Source organism: Gracilinanus agilis, chromosome 2 (assembly GCF_016433145.1).
Source record: "Gracilinanus agilis isolate LMUSP501 chromosome 2, AgileGrace, whole genome shotgun sequence".
NCBI lineage: Eukaryota > Metazoa > Chordata > Mammalia > Didelphimorphia > Didelphidae > Gracilinanus > Gracilinanus agilis.
This window is the reverse complement of record NC_058131.1, coordinates 669632496-669653561: the sequence shown is the minus strand read 5'-3', so window position 1 is coordinate 669653561 and position 21066 is coordinate 669632496. Positions and strand designations below refer to the sequence as shown.

The following is a 21066-nucleotide window of genomic DNA, read 5'->3' as shown; positions in this document are numbered from 1 at the left end:
AGAGATGGGAGGTCCTGGGTTCAAATGTGGCCTCAGACATTTCCTAGCAGTGTGACCCTGGGCAAGTCACTTAACTCCCCACTGCCTAGCCCTTACCACTCTTCTACCTTGGAACCAATACATAGTATTGATTCCAAGACAGAAGGTAAGGGTTTAAAAATATGTATATTTTTAAAAATACTATTAGAATCAACACTAAGTATTGGTTCTAAGGCAGAAGAGCAGTAAGGGCTAGGCAGTTGGGGTGAAGTGATTTGCCCAAGGTCACACATCTAGGAAGTATCTGAAATCAGATTTGTACCCAGGACCTCCTATCTCTAAGCCTGACTCTCTGTCCACTGGTCCAAGTAACTGCCTGCATAGGCTGTCTTTAAAGTTGGCTCTTAAGCATTCTTTGTGATAAGTCCTTCAGAGTTGTCCTGGATCATTATATTGCTGAGAGTAGCCAAGTCTCTTACAATTGATCATCACACAATATTGCTGTTAATGTATATACAATGTTCTCCTGATTCTTCTTATTTCACTCTTTATTAGTTTGTGTAGGTCGTTTCAGCTTTTTCTGAAATCATATTGCTCCTTATTTCTTATAATACAATAGTATTCCATTACTATTATATACCACAGTTTATTCAGCCTTTCCCCAGTTGATGGACATTGCCTCAATTTCTTATTCTTTGCCACAAAAAGAGCTATTATAAATATTTTTGTACAAGTATGCCTCCCTCACCTTTAAAAAAAAATCTCTTTTGGTTACAGACCTAGTTAGTGGTATCACAGGATCAAAAAGGGCATGCACTTTGGGCATGGTTCCAAATTGCCCTCCAGAATGGTTGAATCAGTTCATAACTCTACCAACAATGCATTGGTGTCCCAGTTTTGCCACATCCTGTCCAACATTTATAATTTTCCTTTATTGTCATATTGACCAGTCTGATAGGTGTGAGGTATTACCTCAGAGTTATTTTAATTTGCATTTCTCTAATCAGGAGGGATTTAGAACATTTTTTCATAGGATTATTGATAGCATTGATTTCTTCATCTGAAAACTACTTGTTCATATCCTCTGAACATTTGTCAGTTGTGGATACCAGATTTTTAGAGGAGAGTCATACATTTTTTTCTGACATGCTTCATATCATTTCTGTGTAATTTCTTGAGCTGTTTGCCTCTATCTGCAGTGCTTCTTTTTGCTACCCTTTGGGTTATCTGCAATTAACAATAAAAGATAAAGGAAGAATTTAATGTAAAACACTGGATAAAAAGTAGTATACATAGACCTCATTTTGAGTTTATAGGTTTTTTAGTATTCAATTTTAATAGTTATTTTAGTAGGACTTCTGAAATTCTTAGTTTATTTCCTTTCCCATTTAAGGACATTAAGCTCCTTTTGATCAGAGTATATACCTCTTGATGATAGGATGCTGCTTTTATGTGATTGCTCTTTGCCATTCAGAGAGGTTTTGTAATATTTTTGTATATTTTTAAATTACTCATTTGGTATAGAGATACTTGTAATAAAATAGACCACAAATTAAATAGATCTGTCTAGATGTCTCATAGCCAGAGACTGGCAACTGCCTGTAACAGTTTGTTCCTTTACATTTTAAATGTAGATGTTTAGTTATGGTTTTTAAACTCAGAAATAGTGTGCTTTTATTAACAATATTGATGACTCATTTAGAATGTTTCTCTTAAAAATAACCACATCTTCTGGTGGGTAGCATTTTGTGAAGCACCTGTTAAGCTTTTGAAAGGAGGTATAGTTTGGCATCAGCTCAAAATACATATTTAAACAATGAGCCCTGCCACGGTCAGGAAATTATAAAAGTTTTTAAGTTGCAGAATCTGCTTTTTATATTACATCTTTAATTTTTGATTGCTGCTTGGTTATAAGTTCTTTCACATGGGATTAACTAATATTTTTTTGAGTTTAAAGGCCAGGTTTAAAAAATAAATAAAGTTTAAAATTTCTACCATGTGAGACAAAAGCCTATCATAAAGGAAGATTAACTGGCTCCCCAGGGTTATTGACCCAGTGTACACCCAGTTTTGACCTTTTGAAATAATCAGATATTTTGAACTCTATTATCTCTTAATAATCTAAGATGGATTTGCACTTGAGAGATTCCAATTTTTCTTTTAGAAATGGATAACAACTATCCAAAAAGATTTGGAATGTGACTCCTGTAGATCAAGACTTTTGTCTGCTCCAAAGGAATAGAAAACATGCTAAGGGGTCCAGGAAAATTATCTACCCCATCTATCTCAGAATAACCTGGGGTGGAGTGGGGGAGGTTGGTTGGTTTTCACTTTATCTGAGTTATGTACCATCTCACTTGGCTCCTAGTATAATTGAATATTTATGTTCATTGCCTCAGAATTAAACCTTGGGACCCAAAGACAGAAATGGCCTTTACTTGGACCCTTACTGACACTTCTTCTGCCACTGTCAGATTGTACATTGTTTTACCCACAGTAACAATCATCTCATTTTATTTAGGTTGGGTTGAGTGAAATGTGCCGTTTGGGCAAGTTTCTTTTGAATTTTATGCCTCCAGTCATACAAGCAAGTGTTTATGGTCTCAAGGTGTGTCTATTGAATAGCATTTCTTTTAAAATTACATGTTTTATTTTTTTTAAGTTGTAGTACATGATTGCTAAGAATGAATCTGATCTCCATTTCAGCTACCAGCCACCTCCTTTTTTTATTGATAGATTATTTTAAAGCATATTTTAAATGGAATTTTATTAGTTTCATATAAAATTTTTCTAGCCCGTCTTTTTACTTTGGAAGAAAAATTATTTAGTGATTTCCATTTTGCTCCTATATATTCTTGTTTTATGTTATGTTTTTAGTGTTTAATATATCTTAATTCAAAACTAATCAGAATTTCTTATATTTCAATTGAAAATATTTTTGGCATGTTTATCCTTTTTATCATTTACTTATTATGTTACATCATCTTACTTTTAAAACTTAGGTAACTATGAGTTTGGGTTTCATGATTAACCATGCAATCAAAGGAATAGTTTAAAAGTCATTCTAACTCCTTTTTCTGAGCACTGTCTAAATAGAGCAGTGCATCCGATAAGCAATCAATAACTGTATGGTGGTGGTGGTTTATGAAAGTTCCAGGAGCTCAGACTTAGGTGAGAGAGCAGGAGACAATCCCTTTCAAGTTTATAAGGACTTTTAGTTAGAGTAGCTGTCATGTTCATCACATTTTTAAAAACACCTTGACCAAATATTTATATAAATGGGCATTCCTTCACAGGAAAGAATTTGTGTAGTCATCCCATTTCGTTTTCCAGGAAAGGGAAGGATGAAACAGCCCATGATTCTGTGATTTTTAAAAATTATTAAAGTCTTAATGTTAATCATTGGCTGGCATCATTGAATGTCTACAAAGTGTACATTAGAAAATGTGAGTCAAAAATTAGAGACAGGAGGTGTAGTAAAAGTTTCTTAACATCAAGCAATTTACATTTTTTTTATAGGACACCCATCATGTTTGAAATTCTGTCCAGAATTAACAACAAATGTAAAGGCCTTAAGATGGCAGTGTATTGAATGCAAGACATGTAGTGCATGTAGAATCCAAGGCAAAAATGCAGTAAGTTCATATTTTAATAGTTAAATGATCTTTTATTAGTGTTCACTTTTTGTGAGTGGGAGAGGGGTAAAAATCTGTAGACCAGTAGCTGCTTTTCACTTTAAATGTTTCACTGCTAAAATTTATTGATATTTTTCTTTTTCATTCCAGAATGCATGGAGATACCTTAATACTTAGACTAGTTTTGTTAGTTGTTGATAATTTGGAAATACATTGTTTGAATGACATTTTTCAATTAGGTTAGCCATTATTCAACTTCTTTTGTGTTGCATTACAGGATAATATGCTTTTTTGTGATTCTTGCGATAGAGGGTTCCACATGGAGTGCTGTGACCCACCACTTTCCAGAATGCCAAAAGGTGAACTTCTAAAATCTTTGAAACCTTTCTTTAAAAGTTTCATAGGCATTCACCAGTCATCTTACGTCAGAGGTCTCAGAAGTAGGCATAATGCATGCTTAGTTAAATTTACCCCTTCTACCTGATTATCTTAGGTTTTGAAATGGAATATGAATATGGGCTTCCATGCTAGGTAACATAGATAATAACTTTGCTAATTTCAACATAATTAAGAAAAAGGGAATACCAAAGACCTATTAGCAGCTTTTAAGAGCAAATCTATACTGCCTTAAAACCCATCCCTACCCCCTACCCCACCCCCGAAAGAAAGTCTTAAATCAACATGTTAATTAGGCATGGTGGTTTCCGTAGCATTTTAGATTTTTATTGATCAAAATTTACTTTCCTAAAGGTTGAAAAGTTCCCCAAACCATTCTGTATTACACACCACAAATTTGACCATAGTGAAGTATATGGGAAGAATTCTGTATTTGAAGTCAGAGAACCTGCTTACAGATTCTAGTTCTGCTACATTATACCCGTGTGATCTAGATACTTATCTTCTGTGGGCTTCGGTTTCCTCGTCTCTGAAGGGAAGAGATTGAAATAGATAACCTCTAGGAGGTTCTTGAGCCTCTAGGCTCTAAATCTGGGATCCTAACTGTGCATTTCAGTATCTGCTAATATCAGTGATGACTAGGATGATTAAGACTTCAGCTCCTGCAAAGTAAAGCAGCATTGAAGTTTCCAGCTAATTAATTGGTATTTTAGAATTATAGATTTGAGCTGGAAGGGACCTTAGAGGCTCTCTGAGCCAACTAGTCACTATTATAGATAAGTAAACAATTATTTGATCATGCATCGAAGATTATATAGGTGATAGCAGAACTTTGAACCCTTGTCCTCTGACTTCAAATGCAGTAGTATGCCAAAACATTTATGGCCAAGTATGTCTCATATAATAAGAGTGTTCCTCTGTCATTATAGTGTTGCCCATCAAACTTTTCCATATATGTGCATATATATGGATGATAGATAGCTTAGCCCAGCATTCCATTTTCAGGCTATACTTTATTAGTTTGTAGTTTGGAGACACAAATATGTGTCTTTCTTCTTTTAATTTGTCTATTATTTGCAGCAACAAAGCAAATATTTATATAAATTCCTTGATCTCAAGGTACCTATTCTCGTCTCCCAAAAGTCTAAAAACTTAATTTCCAATGAGAAAGGAAGATAGGGAAGTAAATATAAGACTGAGAAAAGGATATAAAGTATTGAGAATTAGATCATGAAGACACTCTCCTGTAAGGTAAACTGTTGCCAGCTCTTCACCAGCATTTATTTTTTCAAGCTGGGGAAATTGACTTGGTGGCGGCTTCTTACTCAGAATTGTTAAAAAGGACAAATGTTTTTTTTCTCCATTTTTCCTGGAGGAGAAACTCCCCACAGCAAACACCTTGTGTGCAACATGTTAGAATTACAGTCAATGTGTAATATCAACAGCCTAAAATAAGATATATTTATTTTTTTCCTATATACATATATATATCTAGGGATGTGGATTTGCCAAGTCTGCAGACCAAAGAAAAAGGGAAGAAAACTACTTCATGAGAAAGCTGCACAAATTAAACGACGATATGCAAAACCTATTGGACGACCGAAAAATAAACTAAAACAACGAATGTTGTAGGTTGAATTCTTATAAGAAAAATTTTTTCAGTGTGTGCTTTCCAGAATATCATCCTTTGGGGATCCAAGATAGATTAATAGAACCACTTTAGTACCCACCTGTTTGTTTTGGTGTCCGTGCCTAAAACCTTCATGTGAAATGTTATTTATCATGTATATACTGTGAAATAGTTTTGAAAATAATGTGCTTAATTACAGTTGGCATTTTGTGGTATTCTTTTGGCAAAAACAAAACAAAACAGAAAATGAAGCTAAGTAATATTTTTTAAAACAGTGAGTGAGTAGTCCAAGAAGTTGCAATTAAATGTATTAATCAGTCTACTTTATCAGTGACTGAATGACAGAAGAACTTAAATCAGGGCTATGTATTATTTGAAATAAGGCCATTCTTACAAAGTTATGCTAGATATTAAAGGCTGCCTGCTTTTGATTCTAATCTGATCTTTAAAAAAATCTTTCATTTTATTTTTCCACAAATAAGTGTTTCCAGAAAGCTTTGCATGTATAACAGTAGGTCCAGAGCCATCAGAGAACTAGAAAAAGTCATTTGGCACATCCTCCAACATGGGGTGTTCCTTTGTTTTAAGTTCCCTGAAATTCTGACTTGATGTAATTCCAAGATAATAAAACTTCACATACACTCTAGTGTAATACCTCCAAAGCATGGCAAAGTGTTTAACAAAGTATTTTTGTTTTTTAGTTTTCTAGATTTGTTTCTAAACTCATGTGAAGTAGTTATGACTTCTTGTGTAAGGAATTTCACATGAAGAGTCAGTGACATTTTTTTAGAATCTGATTCTTCTATTAATACTCTGCCTTCTTAAGGTTAAATGTCTTACTTGTTAGAATGTTTTTCTCCCCAGAAAATTTGATCATAGAGGACAATTGACTAATGGGCTAAGAACAGGAAACAGTGTCCAAATCTTTTTACTCATGTGCTGTCAATTCTTCTGTCTCGATTACATGTGAAGTTCATTCAGTATAGTTAGTAATTTCCAAGAGACAGTATTAGAACCCATTGATTTTTTTTCTTCTAAGTATAATTTTTGCCAGAGTCTAAAGGTAAAATGTTACATATTTTGAAGAAAATCTTCTGTAGATTAGCATTATTTGAAGCAGAAATTATATGTTTTTATATTCATCTTTTGATTTGTTCCCTAAATGAGACTATGTGTTAAGACTAAAAAAAAAAATTAGGATCTCATCTTCTTGAAGAAAGGCTATAACTGAATATTATATTTGGCACCGGTCCTAATTTAGTAGAACTCATCAGCTCTTAGAATCTTTAAAAGTAAGCCAGTGTCTCTGCTTATTGAAATGTTTTAGAAGCTCAAAGTGGCAGCTTAATATTGAATAATAATATTTAAAAACCTGCTTATTTCAAAGAGAGGGATATATTTTGGGAAATCTGTTCCTGATTTCCATCCCAAATTTGGGGGTATCTTGGGCAGGGTCAGTTATTTATCCAACATTCTCAATGCATTTTTCAGAAATAAAAATGATCTTCCACATTATTTGTATTTGATTGTAGAGAGACAGGCAAGCAAGGATCCATTTCAGGCCCCAGAACATTTTCAGTTCAATAATACTCAGACAGGAGTCCTAAGATGTTCCCATCTTCAACCATTGAAATTTATGTATTTTATCTTCTCCTTTCAGATGATAAAAATCTTAAGTGTTTGCTTCTTTTGGGAAAGGGGAGAAACATATTACTATCTCTAGTCAGATAGCCCTAGTTTAAGTTCTCATCTCCTATTGCCTGATTTTTTTACAAGAGCCTCCTAATTGTTCTCTCTGTCTCCTGTCTGTCCCCTCTCCACATCACTGTCAAATCAACCTAAAATTCATGACCATGCTACCTTCCATCCCTCAGACACTCAGAATTTTTCAGTGGCTTCCTGTTGCCCCTAGAACAAAATATCAGTTCCTTAGCCTGGCATTGAAACTATTCCACATTCCTCTTCACCTTTCCAGAGTTGACTCCATATCATTCCCCTTCAAATACTCTGTCATGCTATGAAGTACTTGTATTCAGAGGAAAAGCCACTGGATGTTTAGTCCAAGATCCTGGGTTTGAATCCTAGTTCTCCTGTTAAACTCTGCTGATGGGGACTGGGACTTGGATGAGTCCCTTAATTTCTCCAAGGCTCAGTTTGTTCATATGTAAAATGAACAAGTTGACCTAGAAGGCCTCTGGTGTCTGTGTCTGGTGTAGAAATTCCATCTTCTCTATCAGGGCCCTTGAATGAGTCATTCCCCAGCCTAGAGTGCACAGAGTAGGTGCTTCATAAATATTTCTTGACTTGAATTTTTTTTTCAATTTTTAAAAATGATGCTTCAGTGTTCTCGTGGGTAGCCATCTCTTTGTTCATTAGTCACCAGCTAAAACAGTGATTTCTTTAAGAGTAAGCTTTCTGATATATAAACAAAAGTTACCAGTAAAAAAAAAATTAAGAGTAATAAGCCTTAGCAGTCATGACACTTTTGGCTCACTGCTTGGCTATGTTGACATATTTGGCAGCAGATGTGTGTGAGATAGGATGGCCCCACCATTATATAAATTGGAACTAATCATGGATTGTTGTTTATGAGCACAGTAGTGTGGTTTATGTAGACCTCTATGGCTCACATGATACCAAGTGTGTGGAAATAGTCTTTGTAAATGGATTGCCCCATCAAATTGTCCATGTCATGTCTGGTTTTCTGTACTTGCTTCTCTTTGAAAATTACTTCAGAGTTTTCTGCATTTGCTTATCTCTTTTTTTAAAATCAACATTTTGTGCTGTAATTAGTTTTCTCCCAAAAGGGAATTTTATTGGTTTTCTTGTCCTGAATAGATTTTCATTTTTCCTCTTAATCTTTTAATGATTTCTTTGATTTAAAGTGATAAATGGATGGACATATTCTAATTATGCACAATAACCAAAGTAGTTTTAAAAAACACTTTATTAATGATTTCACAAACTTATTCTTTTGCTTTTGGAAAACACAGTCATATATCTTAATACTATAATACAAATGTTTCAAAGATATCAGAGCATCTAATTTTGTAATAGTAGAAAGCATAACTATAGTGATAATTAAAATTTCTTTTTCTATTAGTCCTTTTCAAATTATTTTTACTTATGTTATCCTTATGCATATATGGTCATATGTGCTGAAGATTCCACTCCCCACACCCTCCATTATTTCTTATTGCATTCATTCTATGGATTCCTTTAGGAATTGTGATATTTGACAGTTGTTCACCTTTGCTTTCACAGAAATGTCTGATTAGTGATTCAGAAAATGTTTTTAGCATTCTAATGCAGTGGTTTTTTTTTTTTCTGTTGAGCACCTGAAATAACATATAGGTTGCATTAGAATTGTTGGTCACTATTTTTATTTGTTACTTTTAATATTGATTTCTTTTCCAACTTTTTGCCTAGGTCTGTAACCAGCGATGAAGGATCCACGAATGCATTCACAGGAAGGGGGTCACCTGGTAGGGGTCAAAAGACTAAAGTCTGTACCACACCTTCATCTGGTCATGCTGCATCTGTGAAGGACGCAAGCAGCAGATTGGCTGTTACAGACCCCACTCGGCCTGGTGCCACCACCAAAATCACCACCACCTCCACCTCCATATCTGCCTCTACACTTAAAGTTAACAAGAAAACCAAAGGGCTCATTGATGGCCTTACTAAGTTTTTTACACCATCACCCGATGGTCGCAGATCACGAGGTGAAATTATAGACTTTTCAAAGCACTATCGTCCAAGGAAAAAGGTCTCCCAGAAACAGTCATGCACTTCTCATGTGTTGGCTACAGGTACCACACAAAAGCTAAAACCTCCACCTTCTTCACTTCCACCCCTAACCCCCATCTCTGGTCAGAGCCCGAGTTCACAAAAATCAAGTGCTTCCACTTCCAATTCTCCCCAGAGTTCTTCTAGTCAATCAAGTGTGCCCTCCTTTAGCAGCCTTACTAATAACAATCAGCTGAAGGGACTTTTTGATGGACTTTCTCATATTTATACTGCTCAGGGACAGTCTCGAATAAAGGAACACCCAAATTATGCACCTCCCAAACGTTTGCGTCGTAAATCTGAATTCTCTTCCACAACAAAATCTAATGCCCATTTCTTTGAAAAAAAAGATAATAGAAGTAGATTTATTTCACACTGCTCCATGCCCTCTGGCTGGGGACTATCTAGAGGACACGTTTTTAAAGCAATTGCTCACTTCAAGCGAACAGCCTTCCTTAAAAAGCACAGGATGATAGGCAAGTTAAAGTGTAAAGTGACCCCTCAGATGGGGACCCCCTCACCAGGGAAGGGGAGCTTGGCAGACGGAAGGATTAAACCTGATCAGGATGATGGTAAGCAAAAGGTCAAAGTTGCAACCAAACCTACATCCTGTCCCTCTCCTCCCCCCTAAAAATAAATAATAAACTGGTTCTTATTTGTCACTTAGGCCTTAGCTAGTTCTCTTGTTCTGACTTCACTTTCATAAAGGAGCAATGAAACATAGACCTTTTTTCTACCGCTAACTAAACCTCCAAAATGTTTGTCCAACTAATACTTTCATACATTCTATTATTTATTTCCATCCGTAGTGACACAAGGCCCCCCCCTCTCCCATGCCCTCATTGCATTCCTTATGGCTTTGTAGTAGTGCTGCATGAATAGCAACAGTCATTGCTGCTGCCCTGCGCCTTCTCCTCAGAGGTTGTGCAGTCCTCAGCCCTGGGTACTGCTGCTGCTTCCAGGCGCATGCTTCAGCTTGGCGTCTTTCTCTACTCCATTGGCTTTTCATGACAATTCCATCCTGCTTCAGTCTCAAGAAAACCTCATCTATAATAACATAAAATGTACTTTGGGGTATGGTGTGTTTTTTTTTTGTTTTTGTTTTTAAGAAAAATGTTTTCATAAATTTCAGCTAACAGACTGATGTCTTATAATTTTTGCTACCTTTTCCTAAACTTGCCATTTGGAGGGATAATAGATTTAATTATTTAAAAGTTAATACCAGAAGTATGTATATATAGAGATAAGTATAGTCAGTGTTCTGGAATAATTGTATATATTTTTCCCCAAAAAGCCAATTAAGGTAGGAAAAAAATAGGAAAGATTCTTATCAAATTTAAGTTCAAATAAAGTCTGTAAAAAAGAGGTAAAAGGGTAAAAAAATTGTTCCTGAATCTGTGTGTTATACCAAGATGTAAAATCTTTTAAATCTCAAAATAAAAAGTACAAGTTAGAAAATTTCAAAATGCTGCTTACTATGCTATTTGGATGCCATTCTGGTAGTTTAAGGAGAATTCTAAAGATTCATATCAGTGAATACACTTTCTGCTGGTTTTTAATAACAGATACTGAAATCAAAATAAGCATCAAACAAGAAGGTACAGATGTAAATGTGATTGGAAGCAAGGATACTGTTACGGAAGAAGATTTGGATGTTTTTAAACAGGCCCAGGAACTTTCCTTGGAGGTAAGTTATAAGTGGCATCACATCATGCGCTAATGCTTAATAATGGCTGGCACTGGTATAGCATCTAGTAAGTGCCAAGTCTGTGTAAAATGTTTTACAAATATTATCTCTTTTGGTACTCATAACAGCCCTGGAAGATAGGTACTATTATGATCCCCATTTTACAAATAAGGAAACTGAATCAAAGAGAAGATAAGTGACTTGCCCAGGGTCACAGCTAGGAAGAGTCTGAAATTGGATATAGAACTAAAGGCTTTCTAACTCAGACCCAGTACTCTTTCCACTGCACCACCCAGCCTGGTATGGTTGGAAATTGAAGTTCCAACTTTTGATATGAATTTACTATTTTTTTGCCTCTAACATGATTTATCTTCCAACTCTTCTATGCTTCAGAATAAAATTTTCATGCTTTTTGTGGAAACAGTGATATTTCAGTGGCATCCCATAATCCATTCCCCTGAAGGTTAAACTGGAACCCTCAGCTCATCTATTGAAAGAGATGAAATAAATGATAGTATTAGAAAAGTGAACATTCAGGTTATATTAGATGAGTAATTCCAATTCAACAGAAGACAGAGAGGAGGATACTCTCTTAAAAACAAAAGATGTCCTAGTAGAGGTACTACTTCAGTAATGATGGAGGGTGCTGTGAAAAGTGTCCCTTATAATGTTCTTTGGATTTGATGAAAATTGGACTGTTTGTCATGACCAATTACAGAGTAATGCTAGCAGATCGCACTTACGGGCAGTGCTTTACAGGTTCTAAAGCATTTCCTCTACAGCAAACCCTGTGAAGTGGGTAGTTCCCATGTTCTTATCCTCTTCACTTTTCAGAAGAGGAATCTGAGGTTCAGAGACCATCAGGGCTTTCTCAGGGTTCTCTCTCCAACATCCCAGCAGAATCAGAACCACAGTCTCCTCTGGTAGTACAGAGTTCAAGGCCCCACCAGCTCCAACATGTTGTCCTATTGTTTTACTGGGTACTCCCTGGCTGGAGTCTGACACTTGTCACATGCCAATTTTATGGTTTGATGTTAGGATGATAAATTGTGGTCCAGTGGATGATGTGTGTTTTTACTACCTCTACTAGTCTTTCTTTTCAGATAAGACTAGCTAATACACTTTAAGGTTTGCATAGCACTTCGTAGCCTATCTCATGTGATCCTCACAATTCTATGAGACAGGTGCCGTTCTTATCCCAGTTTGATAAAAAGGGTCTCACAGACACAGGCAATGTCTGAGGCAGGATTTTCCAAGTCTAACAATTTATGTACTATGCCACTAATGCCTCCTGAGAGTTCAAATGAATCCTTAAAGCATGTGCCTGCTTTTTTAAAAAAACATTTTAGTTATTTTATTTTATTTACATAATTCTGGTTACTTTCCAGGAAAGTTGGACCAATTTATAGTTTATATTTCTCTCTAATTCCTTCAACATTGTCTATTCTTTTTTAAAATTAATTAATTTATTTATTTAGAATTTTTTTCATAGTTACATGATTCATGATCTTTCTCACCTCTCTTTCCTCTCCACTCCCAGAGCTGGCAAACAATTCCACTAGATTATACAAAGCATATGCCTTCTTAAAGTTTGACTTTTCTGCATTTTTCCTTTAAATATTTTATTTTTTTGCCCATAAGCTGTTGCTATTCCTTAGTTTTGTTATTTGGTCTTCATTTTCCTAAATCTTGCTTAACTGGCTTACCCAATCTGGACATGTGTGGCATCAGCCACCTCATTGTATCACCTCATTTTATCTAATATACAATATTAGCACTACAGCAGAACACACTAATACTGTCTCCTAAGGTAGCAGATTTTCCCTCCATTGATAGTGTTCATTATGGGTAATATGAATAAAATTCATTATAACTTTAGAACTTGTCAACACATTTGACAGCATGAAAACTCAAGATAATTTCGCAAAAAGAATATAGGGGGTCTTGTGTTCTGTGTTCTTTTAAAGTAGGCAGCAGTAAAATTTTCTGAAAAATGTATGTATAAGTTGATGGTAAACCTATGACATGCGTGTCAGCACTGATACACGTAGCCATTTTTGATGACACATGCGGCCACATACAGAGAAGTATGGGCCAAGTATTTGCTGTAGTGTAGTGTAGACACTGTACTATAGATGACAATTCTACGTATATTAATTTACCTGTTTTGAGTTATTAAATACAGTTATATATTACAATTATATATTTTGTTATTTAAACTATAAATATTGCAAAATTATAGTGCTTTTTTTCCTCAGTGACATGCCACCCGAGTTTTGCTTTTGGCAAAATTTTGGCAAATTTTGACACACTAAGCTCAAAAGATTGCCCATCACTGACATAAGTGAAAGTATCCTTTTTATTTTAGTTGCCTCACTTCCTTTAATTTCCCCACCTTGCTTTAAATGACCCACCTCCCAGGGTCATTGTGAGGCAAATGAGATATATTTGTAGACCAGTGGAATTGCTTGTCAGCTCTGAAAGTGGGGAAGGAAGAGGGGAGAGAAAGAAAATGAATCATGTAAACAAGGAAAAATATTTTAAAATTTTAAAAAATACAGCTAAAAAAAAAAAGAGAGAGAAAGAGATTATATTTGTAGAGCTCTTGGAATAGTGCCTGGATCATATAGTAGGCACTTAAGTGCTTGCTTGCTTTCTCCCTTCCTTCCTTCTGTCTGTCCCTTTTGATATTTATATTTAAGTTTTTATTTTTCCTTTCTCCTAACAGAAAATAGGATGTAAAAATGGTGTAGAATCCAATGGACGATATCCTTCAGTAATAGAATTTGGAAAGTATGAAATCCAAACATGGTACTCTTCGCCTTATCCACAGGAATATGCAAGGTAGTATAAAATAACCTTGAAAAATAAATATACTTTGTGTAAGCTAAAGAAGCATCATGATTTTCAGAAAGTAGATGGCTATAGAAAAATGAAGTGAAAGTTGGTCATTGATTTTAACAACTTTCTTTTCTTTTCTGATACCTTTTATAATAATAAAAAATCTTATTTAAATGACTTGTACTTATTATTTATATATTTATTGTATGCCATGTGTTCTAGCTACTGTACCATGTTCTTTCTATGGTTGATTGAACAGGTATTTATTTGATATGAAACAGGGTCCAAGTCATATTTCCCACCAAACTTCCCTCCCTAATTAGGACGCTTACCTAAATATATTTTGGGGGCCTTGACTTTAGGTTTTTCAAGATGGCCTTATAGAAGAGTAGCAAAAGACACAAGAAAAGAACAGTATTAAACATCTTCCCCAACTTTTGTTCATGAAACATTTTTGGTTCCAGAAAAAACATTTGTGTTTTTTTAGACATAATGAGCTTTAAGACTCCTAAATAAGTACTTCAAGGTCTTGTTTAGTGTGAATAACAAATGCTCTGAAGTGGTCACATGTATTTGAATTTGCACAATTCAGAGTTAAAGTTATATAAGATATAGCCATTTGTTCCAGCCCAATGAAAATATTCAGTGTAAATTCAAATAATGTGACAATATACAGGGATTTATTATTTGCACTAATCAGGACTTGGCTATAGTGAGAAAGCAGCACCAAACAGCCACATGTCTGTCTGTACACTCATAATATGCTTTTATTTCTTTCACTCCTGACCCTCAAGAACTTCCAGTAAAAACAAACTTGTGTTCCTTCTGGATTTCTACCTTATTTCTTTCTGCTGCATCAGCATCTATCTAGTCACCTAGTGGAGTGAATGGGGGAAGTACATATACTAGTACTTAAAGCATTAGATTAAGTGAAAAAAAGTTTAACTTTTCTCCCTGGCTTCCACTAACTGGTAGTATTGTCATAGACAATTGTCATAAACTTCTAGCCCTTAATTTTCTCACTCTTGACATAAGGATAATCATATATCTTATCCTTTGAGATCTCTTTGTAAAAGTTACAATGTAAGTACAAACTTCAACATTGCTATTATTTATGTCACTGTTATCTCACAATTCTTGAACCCTAAAATGTTTTAGAATATTTCTTGTTTGGAACTGGTAATATTCTTGTGTTGTAGGTAGAGTTCCAATACTGTGATTATTTATATGTGCAAAGTGGGCAGTAATGATCCAAAAGAGAGAGAAAACTTGTCCATAGTCACTGGAAAAGTCAATAGTAGAATGCTAAAAAAAATTAAAGTCTTTGGATTTTTATTTCTTCCTTCTCTGTAGTAGGCCAAATGGATCCAGGAAAGTAATTTCTAGTGGTAGAATTAGAGACATTTCAGTTCTAGAACCTCCCTACTTCATAAGTTATACACAATATTTAATAAGCCAATGTATAGCCATTCCATCAGTATAAACAATTACATTATTAACACCACTGAACTTTTCAAGCTAATAACAACGTCATTGTGTTGTATTGGAATTTGAAAAAGATATATAACATAGTGTCCTTATTGCCAGAAGCTGGCCTATGACTTGATATTGTCCTTCTAGATGAGATTTAGTTAAAGAAACTTCAAATCTGCAAAAAACCTTTTTTTGAAAGCACTTCTGAGAAGTGATACATTTGATTTGGACCGTAGAGATGGCAAATATTATTACTTATGTCATAAGTCAATTGATGTTTCCTTTTCCTCATTGTCTAAGTATCGTTTGTTTAGAATGCCATGTAGAAAAGCCTTTAGAGAAAATTGAACAATATGTAATTTTTTAAAATGCTAACTCTCTGGTTTTTAAACTTCAACAGATTACCAAAGCTTTACTTGTGTGAATTCTGTCTTAAATACATGAAAAGCAAAAACATTTTGTTAAGACACTCGAAGAAATGTGGATGGTTTCATCCTCCAGCAAATGAAATCTACAGAAGGAAAGATCTGTCAGTATTTGAGGTAGGAACATGTAAAAGGAAAACCCCATTTTAAAATAAAGTACAACATGTACTTGTTTGCCTTCTAGAAAGCAAAAAATTTATGAAATTTTGATATTAGATTCACATTTTTCTGTAGTGGGAACTTTTCCACTCTTTGGAGTTATTTTAACATTTAAACCAGTTCTTTCCAGCTGCTGAAATACCTTTTTACTATAAAGTGACTTCTTTCCCTTTCCTGAAGTAATTATAATTCATGTCTGCAAAAAATCAAATTCACCAGTGAATTTGTGACCTGAATAGTCTTTCTATTCTTCGGTGATAGAAATTTTCCTTAGCCAGCAGCTGTAACAAATCTCTGGTTAATGTTGCCTTTGAAGGTATTTCCCTCTCTGGAGAGTTATACAGCTGTAGATGTGTCCCTTATCCACAGCCACCTGTGTTCCCATCCATTTCTTGGCAGCCTTTGTGGCTTTCTTAACAAGAGCACTGCAGCTGGTGGAAGCTCTTCCATCTTTGTGGGTGGCAGAATTCTGATGGTCACAGTAATCCCAGGTGACTATGTGGCTATAAACTCAGGTTATTTTAAAGATATTTGATGTTTTCAGAGTTTGCTTAATGGTGAAAACTTTTTTAAATCTATGTTTAGGATTTCATTAAAATAGGGAAGTTTGAAGGAAAGTTGAATTTAGGGGAAATGATAATCATTTATTTTTGGACATATTGAGTTTGAGGTACCCGATAATACATCTAGTTGGATGTATCACAGACAGTAAGGGAATATGTAACTGGAATGCAAGAAAGGGATTTTATGGATCTCTCTCTCTCTCTCTCTCTCTGAGAGAGAGAGAGAGAGAGAGAGAGAGATAGTGTGTGTGTGTGTGTGAATGTGGGAGTTATCTTTCATGGATATGATAATTGAATCTATGGGAGCTGTAGATGTTGTGGAGAGAAAAGAAAAGATGCCTCAGGATAGAGCCTTTGAGGAAACCCATTTAATTAGTAGGATTTGTATGACATCCAAGACATCCGTGACCAGAGAAGTTGGAGAATAATCAGTAGAGAACAGTGTCTCAGAAACAGAATCAGAAGAGAACAGAGTGTCCTGTAGGAAGGTGTGGTTAAACATGTCAATAATTTCAGAGAAATCTAGTGGGATGAGATTTAAAGAAAGGAAAACAGATTTGGTAGTTAAAAGATTGTTGGTAACCTTGGAAAGAAGAATTTCAAATGAGGGATGGGATTTCAGAGGATGAGAAGTGGAGGAGGTGAGGAAATGGAGGAGCAAATGTGGATACAGATTGTGGGATTGTGGCTGTGGATTTAGAGAGTTAGAACTAGGGGACCTCAAAGTCACTGAGGTGAACTTCCCCATTTTAGAAGTGAATAGGCTAACATCCGGAGTTTACATACCTTGTCTGGGATCATACAGGGTGACAGGGGCTTAGTCAGGATTTGAATCTAGTCCATCTAATTCTAAATGCAGCATTTTTCAGAGAACATAGAGAAAGTGATAGATCAAGGAGATGGTCAGATCCAGGAAAAGTTTCTTCAGGACCTTAAAGGCATACTTTTAGATAGTAAGGAAGGAGCCAGTGGCGAGAAGCAAATTGAAGTTGAGAATGAGGGAGAGATGAAGGAAGCAAGCTCTCAAAGGGTATGGAGCCAAAAGTATAAGTAGGGAGATAAGCCTTAACTTCCAGGAGAAGGGTGCCCCCTCCCCTCATTGAATGGAACAAAGGAGGATAGAATGGAGTATGAGAGAGAATGGTTCTGAGATGTACTGACAACAAATGGTTTGTATTTATTAAGTACAGCAAGTGGTGAGATTTGCTGAGAGAAGGAAGGTAGCATAGAAAACTTTTAGCACAAAGAGAGTACTTGGAATAACCGCTGCAATGCAGTTTGGGAGGTTAAAAAAAATTGTCATAAAATTTACAATAAGGTCCCCTTGAGGTTATATAATATCAATTTGTAGTAGACCCAGTTAGCACAGCTTTGCTGACTTTCTTCATCAACTGTCAGGAGCACCCAGGTCCAAAGGAGTAAATGAATGAGCCTTTTATTAAGCATTCAATATATGCTAAGCACTGCAGTTACTAAGCAAAAGTAAAGAAAACCCTTGTTCTCAAGGAACTACCTTCTAATAGGAGAGACAATTTGCATAGGGAAATAAATCCTCCGGAGTTATTGCTGCTGTGAAGTGCTTTGCCTAAAAACAACTCACATCTCTGTAGAGCTTTAAGTTTATGTGACACTTTCAGTAGTGTAAATATTATCATATCCATTTTATAGAGAAGGATCATGGATTCATTTTGAACCTAGACTTCAGCCTAACACACTTTCTTCTGCATTGACCTGCCAAAGAAAGAACTGTCTGACCAAATAAATAAGACCTCCTCTAGTTAAGGAGTGAATTGTCTCCTCTTTGCTTGATACTTATATCTGATTAGATCACTTTATACGTGAGATGGGTCTTCTCCAAGGGAACCCATTATAGGAGTTCTAAAAATAATTTCTGCAATATGAGAGTTTATATAGTTCACTAGAGACCTCAAAGTGGTCCAGTTCATTGTTAAAGAGCTGTGGTTAGCAAATACCAATTCCCCTCAAGAAGGATGCTGGGGAAATTTGTAACTCCATTTGATCTAAGAAATTGGCACCCTTGCTTAGCCTCTTGTCCATAACCGTCAGTTTCCCAGCATGATTCTTTTTATTTTGAACAAAAGTAGGCTGTAATCATGGTACTTATTCTAGGTTGAAATTCATCTCACTTTCTCTGTAGTATTATTCCCAGAATAGAAGTTTTATCTTTTCCAATTATATTTAAAATGATGCTTGGGATAAAACCAAAATGGAGGCCTTTTTTGTGAATCCACCCCTCAGGGATTCAGAATAATACAGTTCATTTATTTCATTTTGGTGGGAAACCCATTTTGGAAATAGCATAGAGATTAACTTCCTTGAAAGTATTTTGATGTGTTTGCATTTCCTGTAATTCAGATATGTTTGGTTCAGATAAGGGGAGGGAAGCATACTTGTATCATTTTTGATCCATAAGAAATAGAAAGCTAAAATTACTATATTGCCAGTGGTTTGAATTACGCTAAACTAGTTTAAGAAGAAACTACAAATGCTAAGGCTAGGAGATGCCAGGCAATATCTCTTCTATAGTTAACCTCGTGCTTGTTTAATGGAGTGTTTTCATCTTGTAATTTGGGATGTGAAAATACAATTATATGCTTCCTAAAATACTTTAAACAGGAAACAGTGTCATGTTCAATGGCACTGTTTGTGATAAATAATGTTGTCTTTTTCTTTTGCTAGGTTGATGGGAATGTGAGCAAAATTTATTGCCAAAACCTTTGCTTGTTAGCCAAGCTCTTCTTGGACCACAAAACCTTGTATTATGATGTCGAACCGTTCCTTTTTTATGTTCTGACAAAAAATGATGAAAAGGGCTGTCATCTCGTTGGATACTTCTCTAAGGTAAAACAGGAGCTGTTCTGCCCTCCTTTCCTTTTTCAGAGTGTAATGGGTAGAGTTCTCTCCTTGGGTAAGGTTTCCCACAAATATTACTTGAAGAACTGGCACTTGTTTCTGAAAGCCCAGCTCCTCTCAAACAAGCCTTTTTGAGGGAAATGAGAGAGGTTCCTTGCCAGCACTTGCTGGCTCCATTGGATGTTACAGATGCGTTCTGCAGACTCAAGAGGGCCTCATCTGGACTTTTTGCCACTCATTCTGTTTTCCACGCTAGTCACCAGGAATCTCTGCCTTGTGATGCAGGGCCTACAAATCTGCCTTCTTGGGCAGACTTCATCATTATATTGAAGACCCTCTTCTCCTTCCTTTTCATTGATGGCAGATTCCACATCACCAAGATCTCCACATTAGAGAAAGGAGTCAGTCACTTAGAGATGAGCCTCCAAGATAATGTTTGTGATTTGTCTTTCCTGTGTGTTTCCAATGCCTACCCATGTCAGGCGCAGCCTTCCTGCGTCCCTTCCTCCTCTCTCCCCATTCCTTCACTGTGTCCTGTGGCTCCCTCTAACTCGTTTTAACAAACTTCTCTTCCTTTTTGTTCCTCGTGTCCATCTTCTTGAAGTTGTTGAAATCTGGCATTCTTCTGAAGCTGCTTCAGCTAGTATGAATCAGCTTTCTTTCTTGATTCTCAGCACACTGGATCAGGACAGAGAATGAGCGTTCTTCTTGCTCCTCACTGTCATTTTGAGACCTTCTTCATATCACTTTCACTTAGCAGACTCTTCTGTTTCAAGGTTCAGCCTTGATTCATTCTTCTCAACAAGTTTCATTGGCTTCCTGTTGCCTTTAGAATAAAATAAAAAGTCCTTTATTTGGCAGGTAAAATCCTTTTCCAGTTTGATTGTTGCTCATTTTTCCTAGATGATACAGTACTCCCCATCACACTCTCAGTGCTTGCTTAAACTGGCCCTCTTGGTCTTCCAGCTGTGTGGCATTTCTTGACCCAGATTGACTCTGTGCCTACCATGTTCTCCTCCCTCCCTGCCAGCCCCTTTCTCCAGGAACCTCTAGGCCCCTGCAAGGCTCATTTCAAGCACCCTATCCTTCCCCACATTACTCTCAGTTTATATGCCTCATCTCTTTCTCTGTGAACATCTGCCCAGGAGTGTGTCAGCAAGGCTTCCTTCCCCTTAGTGCTATGTCCTCAGCACCCAGCAAGGTCTTAATTCATGCTTGTGGCCCGACATGCTGCTGCTCCCAGACGGTCTCACTGGGGAAGATGTGTCCATTCCAGCTGTCCTGGGCCAAAGTGGCGATCGCCTGTTGCTTCCCCTCTGTCCCCACCACCCCTTCAGGTCTGATGAATAGAGGAAGACATGCTGACCCAGCTGCTCTGGTTTCTTACCTGCATGGGCACAGCTGTCTTCCTCATACTCCCTCCCTTTTTCTGTGTCACAGATCAAGTATTCTTCTCTTCTCCCACCTCCATTCAGTAATCCTGAACTCTTCTCCACTTCCCTCTTTCTCTGTCCATGAACTCCTCCCTCCCAGGGCTAACGCTTTTGACACTGAACCAGTCCATATGGGTACTGTTCTTCTTTTGTTCTGGGACCTGACTTGGCCTCTCTGACAG

The 21066-nt window shown here is 36.3% G+C and overlaps 1 protein-coding gene across 1 annotated transcript in view; it reads left to right on the top strand.

Annotated features, from left to right (window-relative positions):
• Positions 1-21066, top strand: part of KAT6B (lysine acetyltransferase 6B) — a 244452-nt gene that overhangs the window by 164722 nt on the left and 58664 nt on the right. Inside the window, exons 5-12 of the mRNA XM_044659049.1 lie at positions 3499-3614; positions 3892-3973; positions 5506-5638; positions 9070-10001; positions 10995-11116; positions 13845-13960; positions 15831-15972; positions 19278-19439. Of these exons, the coding sequence (XP_044514984.1) occupies positions 3499-3614; positions 3892-3973; positions 5506-5638; positions 9070-10001; positions 10995-11116; positions 13845-13960; positions 15831-15972; positions 19278-19439 (1805 nt within the window). The remainder of the gene's footprint in view (positions 1-3498; positions 3615-3891; positions 3974-5505; positions 5639-9069; positions 10002-10994; positions 11117-13844; positions 13961-15830; positions 15973-19277; positions 19440-21066) is intronic.